This window comes from Aquarana catesbeiana, linkage group LG01, assembly GCF_042186555.1.
Source record: "Aquarana catesbeiana isolate 2022-GZ linkage group LG01, ASM4218655v1, whole genome shotgun sequence".
In the NCBI taxonomy this organism is placed as follows: domain Eukaryota; kingdom Metazoa; phylum Chordata; class Amphibia; order Anura; family Ranidae; genus Aquarana; species Aquarana catesbeiana.
The window spans coordinates 444,992,351-445,009,687 of NC_133324.1; the positions used below are offsets into that span (position 1 = coordinate 444,992,351).

Here is a 17,337-nt window from a genome sequence, read left to right on the forward strand (position 1 = left end):
TGTACATTTTTTTTACAGTTGCTAGTACTGGAATCATTTACACTACCCAAAGAAGGATCTGATGTCTTACTAAACTAACTGGTAAATCTGTATGCAGTTTCCAGCCATGATCGTCTGTAACTGGCCCTTAGGGTTCTTACAAATGGTACTGATGTATGAACATCAGATGTTCTTGGCAGAAAGTTCCCGTGTAAAAATGCAGGGATGGGCTGTATAGTACATGTGCATGTATATATTGGCACATACGTGTACACAAGTAAAAATTGTTCAAGCTGTTATTTGGCAAGGGGTGTGTTGTACGCACATATACAGTCTTTCACAAAAGTAAGTGCACCCCTCACATTTTTATAAATATTTTATTATAGCTTTTCATGTGACAACACTGAATTCAATTCAGCATGTCAATCAATGACACTTTGCTACAATGTAAAATAGTGAGTGTACAGCTGGTAAAACGGTGTAAATTTGCTGTCCCCTCAAAATAACCCAACACTCATTATTATCTAAACCGCTGGCAACAAAAGTGAGTACACCCCTAAGTGAAAATGTCCAAATTGGGCCCAATTAGCCATTTTACCTCCCTGGTGTCATCTGATTAGTTAGTGTTACAGGGTCTCAGGTGTGAATGGGGAGCAGTTGTGTTAAATTTGGTGTTATCGCTCTCACTTTCTCATACTGGTCACTGAAAGTTGAACACGGCACCTCATGGCAAAGAACTCTCTGAGGATAAGAAAAAAAGAATTGTTGCTCTACATAAAGATGGCATAGGCTATAGCCAATGAAGATTGCCCAGACCCTGAATCTGAGCTGCAGCACAGTGGCCACGACCATACAGCGGTTTAACAAGACAGGTTTCACTCAGAACGGGCCTCACCATGGTCGACCAAAGAAGTTGAGTGCACAGCGTCATATTCAGAGGTTGTCTTTGGGAAATATACGTATGAGTGCTGCCAGCATTACTGCAGAGGTTGAAGGGGTGGGGGGTCAGCCTGTTAGTGCTCAAACCATACGCCGCACACTGCATCAAATTGGTCTGCATGGCTGTCATCCCAAAAGGAAGCCCACAAACAGTTTGCTGAAGACAAGCAAACTAAGGACATGGATTACTGGAACCATGTCCTGTGGTCTGATGCGACCAAGATATACTTATTTGGTTCAGATGGTATCACGCGTGTGTGGTGGTAACCAGGTGAGGAGTAAAAAGTGTGTCTTGCCTACATTCAAGCATGGTGGTGGGAGTGCCATGGTCTGGGGCTGCATGAGTGCTGCCGGCACTTGGGAGCTACAGTTCATTGAGGGAACCATGAATGCCAACATGTACTTTGACATACTGAAGCCGAGCATGATCCCCTCCCTTCAGAGACTGGGCCGCAGGGCAGTATTCCAACATAACGACCCCAAACACACCTCCAAGAGTACCACTGCCTCGCTAAAGAAGCTGAGGGTAAACGTGATGGACTGGCCAAGCATTTCTCCAGACCTAAACCCTATTGAGTATCTGTGGGGCATCCTCAAATGGAAGGTGGATGAGCGCAAGGTCTCTAACATCCACCAGCTCTGTGATGTCGTCATGGAGGTGTGGAAGAGGACTACAGTGGCAAACTGTGAAGCTCTGGTGAACTCCATGCCCAAGTGGGTTAAGGCAGAGCTGGAAAATAAGGGTGGCCACACAAAATATTGACACTTTTGGCCCAATTTGGAGATTTTCACTTAGGGGTGTAATCACTTTTGTTGCCAGTGGTTTAGACATCAATGGCTGTGTGTTGAGTTATTTTGAGAGGACAGCAAATTTACACTGTTTTACAAGCTGTACACTCACTACATTACATTGTAGCAAAGTGTCATTTCTTCAGTGTTGTCACTTGAAAAGATATAATAAAATATTTACAAAAATAATGTGAGGGGTAGAGCTGCACAATTAATCGTTAAAAAATCGTGATCTCGATTCACCTCTCCTGAAGATCTCTCCTGCTGAGTTTGACGATTCTTTCATATAAACAAGTGGAGAGATTATCTGCTCACTCAGCTGTCAAAAGAAAACATCCAGGCAGTCTGCCAAGTTTAGAACTTGAAACATTGTATCTAACTTCCTTCTTAGATCAAAGGGATAGAACTTCTCTGTGTAAACAAATAACCTGGGCAATCTGCCAAGCTTTAAACAACGTGTAAATGCAGGAAGTTTAACCACTTAAAGTCTAAATCTTTTTCTGACACTTCTTTCTTAAGTTAAAATCAATATTTTTTGCTAAAAAAAATTACTTGGAACCCCCAAACATTAGAGATAATAAATATATATATATATATATATATATATATATATATATATATATATATATATTTATTTATTTATTATAATATTTTATAATATGGAATAAAATGGCAATTGCTGCAATATTTTATGTTGCACTGTATTTGCCCAGCAGTCTTTCAAATGCAATTTTTTGGGAAAAAATACACTTCAATAAATAAAAAAAAAGAAACAGTAAAGTTAGCGCAATTTTTTTTTTTTAATGTGAAAGATGATGTTACGCCGCGAGAATCGTGAGAGAATCGTGATCTATCCTCTAAGCAAAAAAATCGGGATTCTCATTTTAGCCAGAATCGTGCAGCTCTAGTGAGGGGTATACTCACTTTTGTGAGGTACTGTATGCACATACAGGCATAAAATACTGACCAGCAACACAGATTTTTTTTTTCTCATTTTACTGATTTATACCGTTACGTGCCCAGTAAAAAAAAAACAAAAAGTGCCTGATTGTCTGTGGTTGCTGTCACTCATTGAGGCATATTTATAAAAAGCAGCAGATGTGACATTCACTGAACATTCACTGCAGGTAAATCTCACTGTCATTTAAACCACATGAACCAGGAAAATTCACCTGCAGTGACTGCTAAATGTCACTGCTTCTTAAATATACATAACCCAATGTGCGGCGCTGAAATGAATATGTGCAGGGTGATGCATATATAAACAATATACTAAAATATATGTTATGTATCCTCTAAAAGAAATTAAACATATCCCGAATATAGTGAAAGTGCTTAATTATGCTATATAATACAGATAAAGTGCAAGTGCTCAGTGTGTTTGTACACAGTCCTCAATAAGGTTTGCAAGCAAACAATGATAATAGTCCATAGGAGTAACAAAGGAATAGGTGGAAAAATGGTGTCTTCGTGCAATGTGCATCATGGTCATCATGTGTTTTCCTCATCCATATATGGGCTGGTTAACTTTAAGCCATATTGATTCCACCTCCTGGTAAAAACGCTGATCAGCAAAGCCACAACTTCCTCCTGGTATTTCAGTAATCACCTCATATACATACAGGGAATAACAGAGGTTCTAACAGTAATCCACAGTTCTTTGAAGATTCATTACTACACTTTGTAAAAAGCCTGTTTACCTGTTTTGTTTGTATTATATCATGCCATATAAGCCACGTTGTTTTGCGGTGTTTATTTTCTACCAAGTAATGATTATGTTGCTTATCAATAATTGTTTTCCCCAAAATGAGTTTCATTTGCACAAAGTAGTTGTTGTTTTTTAATGTATTATACTTCCTTTTGGTAATTAAATTTTTAACTATGAATTCAAATTGGTCCATTTACCAATTTTATTCATTTATTTTTTTACTATAAATGCTATATTTTTAAACATTCTGTTTTTACCGTATGTTGGAAATCTAAGAACATTGTATTTTGCCCCATGGGCAGCAAGCTTGTAATAATGTTCCTAATGATGACAATGCTGCAGCCATTTTTATCATGCCATGCTGTTCTTCTGTTTTATATTTCTTAAAGTAGTGGTAATTTTAGTAAAATATATTAATTTGGTGTTGGGGAATTGTGTGCTTGAAGTGTATTGCCCCCATTCAATTATTAATGCATGAGCTGAACCATTTTATTTGCCAGCTATAATTTTGTTAGTTTGTTTTAGTTTTTCTGACCTTATGATTGCCAGTATTATGACTACACATGTGGTTTACAAGAGGTTACAAAGTATAGCAATATGCATAGCATAGCCATAGCATATAGTTAGTCTTATTCGGACTTAATTTGCTTTCCAGAAAAAGATCAATTAAACATAATTCCTCATTGGTGGTTGTTGATTATTAAAGAAGAAGTCTGGCCAAAGCTCTTTTTGCCTGTGAGTCACAGGAGTGCAATTAGTTCTGCACTCCTGTGAGCTGTTTTTTTTAGCCGGCAACGAGCTAAAGCTCGCTGTCAGCTGACGTCACAGATCTGGTCCAGGCTCTGAAAATTACTCGACCATATGGTCGGGATTTGTCCAGAAGCCTGGTACAGCACTTGGCTCAGCCTCTCAGCATGCTGCTGAGAGGCTGAACCTGCCCCCTGCACAGCTCAGAGCTCCAGTGAGTGCTGGAGGGGCAGGGCAGAGATACAGTGATTGACAGTCATGGCCAGGTGTCTCAAACTCAAATTTGCCTGTGGGCCACATGACAAGTTTTCCTATCCCATGGGGGCCGCATGCAAACTTTCAAGACTTCAAAAACAATAAACTGTGCCAGCAATAATATACTATACTATACCCAGCACTGGTGTCAGCAAACGTATTATTAAACCTTAGCACTGGTGTCAGCAAACGTATTATTAAACCTTAGCACTGGTGTCAGCAAACGTATTATTAAACCTTAGCACTGGTGTCAGCAAACATATTATTGACCCAGCACTGGTGTCAGCAGACGCATTATTAAACCCAGCACTGGTGTCGGCAAACGCATTATTAACCCCCAGCACTGGTGTCAGCAAATGCATTATTGACCCAGCACTGGTGTCAGCAAACGCATTATTAGCCCCCAGCATTACCCCCCACACTGCACAAATACCCCCCACACTCCATAATTAACCCCCACACTGCACAAATAGCCCCACACGCCCTCATTACCCCCCACACTGCACAAATAGCCCCACACTGTACAAATCCCCCCACACTCCATAAAATTACCCCCACACTCCATGTTTACCCCCCATACTGCACAATTACCCCCCACACTCCATAAAATAATACCCCACACTCCCTAAAATACCCCCCAAACTGCACAAATTTCTACCCCAGTCACCCCACTAAGGACTTTGCCTCAGTGTGATGGCTCACTCACCTCTCCTGGCAGTCAGGATCATCTGCCTCCTGAGTCCTCTCCTCCTGGCTTCCACACAGGCCTAGTGACAGGGGACCCAGAGAACACAATCTCCCGCCCTGAGGTGGCAGCAGGACCCTGGATTTGGGCTCTGGTCGATCGTCAGTGCCTAGGTGGGCAGGACGATGGGCGGATCGTTGAGCGGATCCTTCCTCCAGTCTGTTCTCTCTCTGGGCTGCAGCAACGTGCAGCGGAGAGGACAGAGGAGATGGAGAGGTAAAGTTCTTTGGCGCCTCCCCCTCTGCGGTGCCTAGGTGCAGTGCAAAAAGACATCCTGGATCGGCCCTGCCTGCGGGCCTTTTTTAACCAGTCCGCGGGCCACAAATGGCCCTCGGCCTGGTGAGACCCCTGGTCATGGCTCTATGCTCTGAGAGGGGGGTGGGGGGGATCTGAGTGAACAGCGGTGTTTGATTGCTCAATTCTCAGTGTCGAGGTTGCAGGGGCAGATACAGCATTAGATCTATGCTGCATACACCTAGTTGAGTATAATTTTTTTTTTTTTTTTGACGGGGGGGGGGGCATACTTCCATTTTAAACTGTGTTCTTACTGAAGAGTGCCTTTCTTTTTTACCTCATATGACACCAGTAATAATAGTTAAATGAAGGCCTTTTGCGTGGTTGCTGTTGGAATGTGAATTATCTATGACCTGTTAATAACATTTTCCAGTTGCACATATTGTGTTACAATGTCTTGGTGGCACATACCCTTTCCATGCCTAATAAAAAATTTTAAGGAGTAAAATTGTTAGATTATAAATTATCTAAAATGACAAGTGACTGAACTCATCTGATTTAAAGGCTTGCGTGTGGCCTAATTGCACATTGATTGAGTCTTTCCTGGCTGAATCTGATGAATCATAATAATCTATTTTGCTAGTCAGATTCAAGTTTTTTCTTTTTATATAATAAAATGTTGATTTTATACTTCAGCCCGGGTTCACACCTATGCGAATTAGATGCGGCTTACACCGCATCTAATTCGCAGGACATTTTAAAATACATTCATATGAATGCATCTGGTTCACATATGTGCGTTGCATTCGCACTGCGCATTGCACAAAAAACGTGTGCGTTTTTTGGGCATTGCGGTGCGAACTACAAGCCTATTATCTCCTATGGGAACGCATCTGATTCGCAGATGCATTGCGTTCTGAACAAGGATTTTCTCTTTCTCCTCACTACACCTCCCCCTCTCCCCCCCCCTCCCTCCCCCTCTCCCTGCTCTCTAATCCTGAGCAAAAACGCAATGAATCCGTTGAACAGGAGATTTTTATCTCCCCAGTGAAACCTGAGCTTCAATTCGCACCGCACATGTGTGAAACCAGGCTCACTCTGCCGCCCTTTGCGTTTCAAGTCAAAACCTTTGTATCGTTTTGGATAGAGGGCAATATAATGTTAAAATATTAAAAACTCTGCCAAGTTTTTATTGCTATCTGTGGCCCTGCTGCAATAATCTACACTGCCCCAGTGGCTATTGTCAACAAGGTAAAAAGAAAGAAATCTTAAATTTTACAGTTGTTGCCAGAATAGGACTAGAAGAGAAATCTTCCTATAAGATGCAGTGCACACTGAACATGGCAGTAGTCGCTTAGTGTATACAGTCATGGCCAAAAATATTGGCACCCCTGCATTTCTTTCAGATAATGCACCACTTCGCCCAGGAAATTGTTACAATTACAGTTGTTTAGGCATTCTCATGTTTATTTCTTTTGTTTGTATTGGAATGACACAAAAAAAAAGTGAAGAAGCAAAAAGCCAAATCTGATAAAATTCCACACAAAACTGCAAAAATGGACTAGACAAAATTATCGGCACCCGCTATTTAATATTTGGTAGCACACTGCTAAAAAATAACTTAAATCAATTGCTTCCTGTAACCATTAATACGTTTCTTACACCTCTCTACTGGAATTTTTGACCACTCTTCTTTCGCCAACTGCTCCAGGTCTCTCGGATTGGAAGGGGTTTCTTTTTCCAACTGCTGTTTTGAGATCTCTCCACAGGTGCTCTATGGAATTTAGATCTGGACTCACTGCTGGCCAGATCAGTACCCTCCAGCGCTTTGTCTTAAACCATTTCTGGGTGCTTTTTGACATGTGCTTTGGGTCATTGTCCTGCTGTAAGACCCATGAACTCTGACGGAGACCCAACTTTCTGACACTGGGTCCTACATTGCACCCCAGAATTCTTTGGTAGTCTTCAGATTTCAAAACGCCATGCACACAGTCAAGACATCTAGTGCCTGAAGCTGCAAAGCAACCCCTAAACATCAGTGAATCTCCACCAAGTTTGACTGTAGGGACTGTATTCTTTCCTTCAAAGGCTTGTTTTTCTGAAAACAGTAGAATGATGGGCTTTACCGAAAAGCTGCAATTTTGTTTCATCTGTCTACAGCATTTTCTACCAAAAGGATTTTGGCTTCCTCAGGTAAGTTTTGGCAAACTATTTGATCAATGTTCTAGTCCATTTTTGGAGTTTTGCGTGGAATGTGTTAGATTTGGCTTTTTGTTTCTGCTTTTTTTTTTTTGCATTATACCAATACAAATAAAAGAAATAAACTTGAGAATGCCTAAACATTTGTAATTGCAACAATTTTCTTGGCGAAGTGGTGCATTATCTGACAGAAATGCAGGGGTGCCAATATTCTTTGCCATGACTGTAGGAGCTGAAAAGACTAATCAATGAATAGCACTGTTATATTGTAGCAAGGAGAAGAGATATGTCACCAACACATCATAGCCATAATCATAATGCACTTTTATTTCTCACATGAGAGCCATCAGTGAAATCCTTCATCAAGCAGCAGTGACCAATAGGAATCCTAGTTCTGGTGGCATCTAAGAGTGAAATTCTGCTTGCTCTGGTGAGAAAAAACAGAAAGTGAGAGCAGATCTCCCCAATGAAACATACGCTGAGCAAAGGGCCCCCAGACACAATTGTATTCCCCTTGCCTGCTGCTGCTTATGTAGCAGCTGGCACTAAATTGTCTAGCAATGGCTTGGGTTGGAAGCCAGGGGCAGCAATAATGTCACTCCCTTGGTCATGTGGTAGTGCTCATACCCAGTGATTTGACTTCTAGACCTGAGCACTGACACAGGAGAGCATGTCACAAACCTTAAAGGGTTTGTGAACACATTTGTATACAGTGCCTTGCAAAAATATATTCACCCCCTTGGCTTTTTACCTATTTGGTTACATTACAGCCTTTAGTTTAATGTTTTTTTAATCTGAATTATATGTGATGGATCAGAACACAATAGTCTAAGTTGGTGAAGTAAAATTAGAAAAAATATATATTAAAACTATTTTTAGAAATAAACTGATAATTGGCATGTGCGTATGTATTCACCCCCTTTGTTATGAAGCCCATAAAGCTCTGGTGCAACCAACTATCTTAAGAAGTCACATAATTAGTGAAATTATGTCCACCTTTGTTTAATCTAAGTCTCACATGATCTGTCATTACATATACACACCTTTTTGAAAGGCCCCAGAGGCTGCAACACCCAAGCAAGAGGCACCACTAACCAAACACTGTCATGAAGACCAAGGAACTCTCCAAGTAAGTAAGGGACAATGTTGTTGAGAAGTACAAGTCAGGGTTAGGTTACAAAAAAAAAAAAAAAATCTTTGATGATCCCTAGGAGCACCATCAAATCAATCATAACCAAATGGAAAGAACATGGCACAACAGCAAACCTGCCAAAAGACGACCGCACACCAAAACTCACGGACCAGCCAAGGAGGGCATTAATCAGAGAGGCAGCACAGAGACCTAAGTTAACCCTGGAGGAGCTGGAGAGTTCCACAGCAGAGACTGGAGTATCTGTACATAGGACGACAAGCCGTACGCTCAATAGAGTTGGGATTTATGGCAGAGTGAACAGAAGAAAGCCATTACTTTCAGGACAAAACAGAATTGGCACGTTTTGTGTTTGTGAAAAGGCATGTGGGAGACTCCCAAAATGTATGGCGGAAGGTGCTCTGGTCTGATGAGACTAAAATTGAACTTTTTGCCCATCAAAGAAAACGCTATGTCTGGGGCAAACTCAACACATCACATCACCCAAAGAACACCATCCCCACAGTGAAACATGGTGGTGGCAGCATCATGCTGTGGGGATGTTTTTCAGCAGTCGGGACTGGAAAACTGGTAGGGGTTGAGGGAAAGATGGATGGTGCTAAATATAGGGATATTCTTGAGCAAAACCTGTACCGCTCTGTGTGTGATTTGAGGCTAGGAAGGAGGTTCACCTTCGAGCAGAACAATGACCACAAACACAATGATAAAGCAATACTTCAGTGGTTTAAGGAGAAACATGTAAATGTGTTGGAATGGCCTAGTCAAAGCCCAGACCTCAATCCAATAGAAAATCTGTGGTCAGACCTAAAGATTGCTGTTCACAAGCGCAAACCATCCAACTTGAAGGAGCTGCAGCAGTTTTGCAAGAGGAATGGGCAAAAATCCCAGTGGTAAGATGTGGCAAGCTCATAGAGACTTATCCAAAGCGACTTGGAGCTGTGATGGCCTCAAAAGGTGGCTCTACAAAGTATTGACTTTAGGGGGGGTGAATAGTTATGCATTTATTTATTTATTTATTTTGTCCTGTTTGTTGTTTGCTTCACAATAATAAAAAAAAATTCTTCAAAGTTGTGGGCATGTTCTGTAAATTAAATGATGCAAATTCTCAAACAATCCATGTTAATTCCAGGTTGTGAGGCAACAAAACACAAAAAAGGCCAAGAGGGGTGAATACTTTTGCAAGGCACTGTAACTCTGTACCAGACCCTCTATTAGAGCCTGGCATAGCACACTATGTATGTCATTTTAAAAAATGAGCAGTGTAAATACCGATTTTTCAGCTGTCTTCAGGCCGGTTACATGACTCGCGGCCACTTTCCAGCTCCGATGGATTGCTTCTGCGGGAGGGGACGTGATCTCCCTCTGACATCAGCCGAGGAGATCACGTGGCTGCTTGGCTCCACCTGCAGAAGCTCTGTCTCGTAACTGTAAAGCAGTCGCAAGCCACGTGACCGGCCTAAAGACAGCAGAAAATCAGTATTTACAGTGCTCGCTTTTTAAAATGATTTACGCATTGTTGTATGCCAGCCTCTAATAGAGGGACTGGGAGTGACAATTGAAGTTTTTTTTTTTTTTTTTTCAATAATAGAGGCGGGGGGTGGGGCTAAATGGAGACAGACAGCGAGGGAGATGAGAGGCAGGAAGGAGGGGGTGAGGGGGGAGATTGAAGAGCTGAGAGCAGGGCAGCGTATGATGGAGGAACGCACTCTGACCACGATGGTCATGGCTCAGCAGCCATGATTTTTGTGATCAGTATAGAGAGGGCATACAGAAAGTGGCAGGTTCAGGGAGGTGTTTTTTTTTTTTTTGACAGTTTAGAGGGGGCAGATTACACAGCACAAGCACTGTGCTGTTTAATCTGCTTTAAGGGACCAGGATGTGAATTCTTTTTTTTTTGGGTTAACAAACGCTTTAATGCTTGGAAGTGCCGGGTATTATCCCTGGCTGTGAGGGAAACAGGAATAACCGTGGAGCCCTGATATGTCATCAAAGGGTTGGAAGGTAAGGAAGAGTTGAGTGTACACAGAGACACAGACAGTCACTTTGCCCAGTATGGAGAAGGTGACAATATCCGTATAATCAATCAGGCAAAACTATACAGGTAGCAGGCCGGGCCCTGTTCTTTAATTTCTTTGAAAGTGCTTAACCTGTAGGACTAGAGAGCCTCATAACAACTATATATTTTGTTTTTTACAGTCAGGACAGCCAAGCCCAGCAAGTTCTACATCCAGTTCAAGTTCCAGTTTGGCACCACCACATAACCATAGACAAGGTATTGAACAGATAATAGACGATAACTGTTATAATGCATGTGAATGTTTGCAGTGTTTGATGATAGCTTTTGGATGGATCATGCTCATTTCAGAAACACAATGATAAGGAATTATGCTTTAACCAAGACTTTTACAGGAGTTGGTCAAAAATATGGAAACACTACGTGATTTGCAGGTGTGAAAGTGAAGACATGTTTCACTTTCAAAGCGGAAGTGATGTAACATGGGACGGTAGGCGGCATAAACTCCAAACATACAAAGAACACTAGACACACAAAACTCGATCAATAACAGCCATGTCCTTTTTTGTTGGTTTTCACAAATACAAACAATGAACAATTCGCTATAACTCCTGTAATCAATAAATACATTAAAACTGTAAACAAAATCAGTGGGGCGCTCTTCAAATATCCATCTGGTGACTGGCAAAGACCCCATCAGCCTCCTACTTAAATATAAGTCCTGGGAATTTCTGCAATGTTCTGGGGAGTCAGGTGACCTTAAATTACCTATTCTAGAGGACAGCTAGAACTTCCAAAACATTCCCAATCAGCTGACTTTTTGACCTATCACATGAAACTCCTACCGCCACAATCCCATGAAGAAAAGGGAGCCTTAAAACAGGCTATCCCCCCTTTTTCTCACATTCTTTTACTTCCCCTGTATGATGAGACACCTAGCTAACAGGTGGGAAGCTTCACTTTCGTCATTCACTGCATGCGCTGCTAGTAATACGGAGTCATGTCAGCGATTACGGAGTTTCAAATAGGGAAAATTGTTGGTGCCCACTTAGCTGATGCCTCTATCACTGAAGTTGCCAATTTTGTTTGCGGCATCGCGAGGTACAGTATCAAATGTTATGACAGCATATAGTTTCCGGGAAGATGTCGTATGATAAGCATAAGCACAATCTACATGGTCAACTGACCGAAAGAGACAAAAGGACATTGCGCAGGATTGTGACTAGGAATAATATGTCAAGCCCCAGGAGAATTCAGGTCGCCTTAGATGCCAATGGTGATCCAACACCATATTGGGTAATGATTTTTTTTTTTTTCCTGGTGTTTCCATATTTTGTCCAACGACTATATATATATATATATATAATATAATTTTTTATTTTTATTTTTTAAAGTCCCGGATTAAAACAATTGTCACTTTCTTGATAAAGAAAATAAGTACCTGGTGTTTTAGCTTTGTACATTGAGCCTTTGGCGTTAGAATGATAACATAAGCTATCTTCACAAAACAAATCAATTACTGAACATGCAGATCACCCTAGGCTGCTTGAAGGTGCTGGGTGCTGCTCAAAGTTATCATTTATAAATCATCTCCTCACAGCTCCAGATAAGTCTCTAGTTTTTTGTTGGGAAAGGTACACTGCTGGATGGAATTTCATGGTATGCGGTAGATCATTTTCTTTTTCTGCGAGAAGAATTGGTTTTTGAATATATGTTAGCTGTGTTAAAAGCATTAATGCAAGTAGCTTGCCAAGAAATCCTCTACAAGCATTTCACTGATTGAAGGTTTGGCAGCCCTGCATACTTGTTAAGTAGCAGTGTAACGTCAAGCAATCTTTAAGCAGAACTTAAAGGCTAAGTTCACTTATTCCAGAAATTAGCCTGTGCAGTCAAGGGGCCCTAGTAGGTATTAAAAATTGTGCAGCCTGGCCAAGATACTGTTATCAATCCCCATGATTTGCCCTGTTGTTCGGACACAAAAAACATTGTTTTTCACTACTTTTTTTTTATTGTTTACAGCTTAAGACATTGCCATCTTGGCCTCTAGTTAACTCTGCAGTTGCCATGTTACTATGTGGTCATCTATGATGCCTGCCATTTGAGGGCTTGAAGAATGAAAGCTGACATGAGCACACTGGCAACTGTGACAGTGATCACAGTGCCTTGAATGTAACAGTTTTGGTAAACCATTAAATCAGATGGTTTAGTTCCAATTTGAAGTCTTTTTCCAGTTTGGCAGTCAAATTTGAGATAACCCTACTATATGTTTGGGAGCAATTTACTAAGGGCTAGTTCACACCAGATGCAATCCAGTGCATTTTTATTCTGCATCAAAAATGCATGAACAATGTTAAACATGGATTCCAATGGCCCTAGTTCACACCAGTGCAGTGTGTTCCAGTCCTGTCAACAGAAGTAGAACACATGCTGCATTATTTCTGTATGAAATGCATCTGGGAAAAACGTATCAAAATAGCACCGAAACACACACGTCCTCAATTGTCCTCAACTGTGATGAAAAAAAAGTGAATACAAAATGCACTGGATTGCATCAAAAACTCGCCTGAATGCATCAAAAACATGCATACAGGAACACATCAGGAATGCAGAAATTGTGATGTTAACTGGCCCAGCAGTGCATAATAACCAATCAGCTTCTAACTTCAGCTTGTTCAGTTAACCACTTGTTGCCTGGCTCACGTCGATATACGTCGGCAAAGTGGCACGGGTGCTCAAAATCCCGTATGGGTACGGCGGGCCTTTAAGAGCCGCCAGAGGGCGCACGCCACTGGAGTCACGCGCGAACCCGATGCGCGTGGCCGGCAGGCGCGATTGCCACCAGCCATGCACGATCGAGTGCACGAGCGCCAACATGGGGATTTGTGTGTGTCAACACACAAATCCCTGTGCTGTTAAGGGGGAGGAGACATGTCGTTTGTTCCTAGTAAATAGGATCAACGATTTGTCTCCTCTCTTACTCAGGCCTATCCCCATACAGTTAGAACACACTGAGGTTAACACACTGACAGTTAACCCCTTGATCGCCCCCTAGTGTTAACCCCTTCCCTACCAGTGACTTTTACACAGTAATCAGTGCATTTTTATAGCACTGATCGCTGCATAAATGTCAAGGGTCCTAAAAATGTGTCAAAATAGTCCGATCTGTCCGCCGCAATGTCACAATCCCGATTAAAAATCGCAGTACTTTTACTAGTAAAAAAATAAATAAAAATGCCATAAATCTTTCCTATAGTTTGCAGACGCTATAACTTTTGCGCAAACCAATCAATATACGCTTATTGTGATTTTTTTTATTTACCAAGAATATATTGGCCTAAACTGATGAAGAAATTTGTTTTTTTTTTTTTTAAATTGGGGGATATTTATTATAGCAAAATGTAAAAAATATTGTTTTTTTTTTCAATTGTCGCAGATTTTTTGTTTATAGTGCAAAAAACAAAAACCGCAGAGGTGCTCAAATACCACCAAAAGAAAGCTCTATTTGTGGGAAAAAAAGGATGCAAATTTTGTTTGGGTACAGCATTGCATGACCGCGCAATTACCAGTTTAAGCGACACAGTGCCAAATTGTAAAAATTGCTCTGGTCAGAAAGGGGGTGAAATCTTCCAGGGCTGAAGTGGTTAAGCTTTGACAATAAAACCTAGACGCTGAATGGGTACTATGCAGAGCTGCACCAGATTTTTTGTGCTCCAGTTTTAGTAAATTTCCCCATCTGTGTTTTTATCCACACGCTTACCTAAAAATTATTTTTTTTTTTAATATTTCTTACCATTTGGATGATAGTTTGATGCAGGCCTCTGGACAGATTGCGAGTTTTTCTGAACAATTTGAAATGAGAGGAAGCTCTATCTGTCCCCAGTGACAAAAGCCAGCCATAGACTGATCAAAATTCGATTCATCTATGGGCAGGCTGGTTAAACCAAAGTTGATCTATGGATTGACTTCAGTACAACCAGTCTGATGGGTTTTTTCGTATGATCACTGCCGTTGCCTATAGCATCATTGTATTCTGACGGCAGGGAATCCTACTGCTGTCAGAATACAATAGGGCAGTGGGAGGGATTGTGTTGATTGGGTAACTGAGCAATTTTCTTTCCTTCAACCCCGGATTGAAAGAAAGAAAATTGCATAATGTATGGCCTGCCAAAGAGGGGCACACTGAGTTTCCCCTCATTGACATACAATGGCAAAATCAAGCTTGTAGATCTTAAAGCCCTTTGTGCTGCACTATTGGACCATATACTGTAGTGCACTGAAGAATGCCTTTCTACCTTTTCATTGCCACTCATTTATCCCCTTCCCTGTCTTTTCATTCTATATAAACAGCACAACATTTGAAAATCGACTGGCAATCTAGCATACTTTTAATAATAAAAGACTTTATACATGTGTGCCTTATAACAATTTTTTCAAAGCAGGATAAAAAAAGAGACGCTGTAATAGCAAATCATGTCATCTCCTATGATAATTTATGATTTATTTTTTTTCCTGACTTTGTTTCCAGAATGGAAGTTAAAATGGTATTAGTTGCTGCAGACAGCAGCCATCATTTTTTTTCTCTGCACATGCATTTATAAATCTGGTTCATAGTGTTCTTCAGCTTTTGGGGTATTACTGCTCACTTGTTGAATGTAATGAGGACCAAAGGGCAGAGGGAGTGATATGGAAGCACCATAGAACTCTCATTAAGTTTTGAGAAGAGTGCCGGTTTGACCAGAATTTGACCTTGAACTCAAATAAGCACATCAAAAACTAAATAGATCAAAAACAGGCAAACAAAAGGTGCAGCTTCAGAGAAATCTACAATCAAATTGATTTGTTATCCTGTGTCTTTTTTTTTTTTTTTTTACTGTTGAGCTAACATTAACACTTTTGGTGTAGGTAATAGACACTGTGTATCATTTCCTTTGGTTCTCTTATATACATTTATGGCTATACATCTGCAGCGTATAGGTAGATTAATGTATTATAACAAAGGAAGTTTTAGGTTAATGCAAATATGCATTGTGTAAGGTTTAAATGGGAGCTTGAGGTGTAGTTTATTGCAAGTGGATATGGGGTGAAAAAAATTAATGGAAATACGTAAATTATGTATGATCTTTTTGAAGTCTTTACATTCGTTTGTATATGTTTTCTGTTTTTTTGTTATTTTTCTTTAAGTTGTCAGGGCTGAAAATAACACTGGCTATACAGTCAAAAATAAGCTTTGCAAGGAGAGCCAGACACCTTAGTAGAAGCAAAGTTATAAGCGGACCCCCTGCATCACAACAGACTGCTTAGGGTGGTGTTGGCACATTACATATTGACTTTTCCAGTTGTTTTGCAGTAGGAACAATGCATTAGCTTTAGTTAAACTTCACAATAATCTCTTGCACTATCACACCAATACCAATTTGTAATTTAAGTGTCAGGCCAGTAGAACTACCGATATTGTTCACCGCCAAAATATTGCACCCAAAAATTTGGGTCAATCGCTTTCCCCAAATACAACTGTAGCAACTAGGCTGCACCCAGCTTAGAATACGTTTGCATCTATATGATGTGTCATGTAAACCAGAGACAGGAGTTATGAACACCTAAGGCTGAAATCAAAGACAGTGGAACCAAAGTGATTATAAACATTTGGTTTCCCAGAGCAGAAATTGGGACCAACCTACATGACAGACAAAATCCAGGTAAATCATACACTAAGGCCCCTTTCACGCGTGCGACTTGTCCTGCGACTTGGAACTGCAAAGTTGCATGACAAGTTGTACCCCATGATTTCCATTGAGTACCATTCATATCTGTGCAACTTCAAGTTGCACCGACTTGAGAGTAGTCTCTGTACTACTTTGGTCCAACTTTGACGCGAGTTGAGTTCCATAGATCTCAAGTTTACACAGGCATTCCGTGAAATCACGTCAAAATTGAAGCAAAATCGCGCGACTTTCAAGTTGCAGCAGTGTGAAAGGGGCCTTAGCCAGAGGCAAGGGACATCATGTCCATTATAGACACAGATACATGAATTTCATATGTATTCATGAGAAGTTCTAGCAAGTAGGATATAGGGAGACACAAGGAGGCACAAAAAGAATAAAAAAAATAGATGACAAACTGTTTTCTAATGGTGCAGAAAGAGCTGCAAGCACATTTGCAAGCAACAGTATCCCAGGTAAATGTGGCAAAGCAGAGAGAGAGAGGCTGGGAAATACCCTGAAAAGACCTAGCTGGGAATAAAAGGCAAAAATCAGTGCAAGACATGGTAGGGTGATCACAGCTTTGGACAACCTGTAGGAAGATATACGTCAGAATAGCTATAAGACATGCTGAGTAAGGTTAGACAATGAAGTTGTCACAGGTGTATACTATTACTGTATAGGCAAATCTCAAGATCAATAGTACAAAATATAGATAAGTGGACTGGGTAGGCAGACAGCTACCAAACATGCACTCTGACAACTGCAGATATTAGTTAAATGTAGACGAGCAATAGCAGAGCAGCAGTTGGATAGGTAATCAATAAGGTTTGGAGAAAAAAGTTATTCTGAAAAAAGTTGTGGAAACCAAGTAGACAA

At 40.8% G+C, this 17,337-nt stretch overlaps 1 protein-coding gene across 7 annotated transcripts in view; it reads left to right on the plus strand.

The window, feature by feature from the left end:
- Positions 1 to 17,337, plus strand: part of MLLT3 (MLLT3 super elongation complex subunit) — a 401,860-nt gene that overhangs the window by 311,530 nt on the left and 72,993 nt on the right. For all 7 annotated transcript variants that reach the window (XM_073636372.1, XM_073636333.1, XM_073636353.1 and 4 more), the window contains one exon: positions 10,942 to 11,017. In XM_073636372.1, the coding sequence (XP_073492473.1) occupies positions 10,942 to 11,017 (76 nt within the window). The remainder of the gene's footprint in view (positions 1 to 10,941; positions 11,018 to 17,337) is intronic.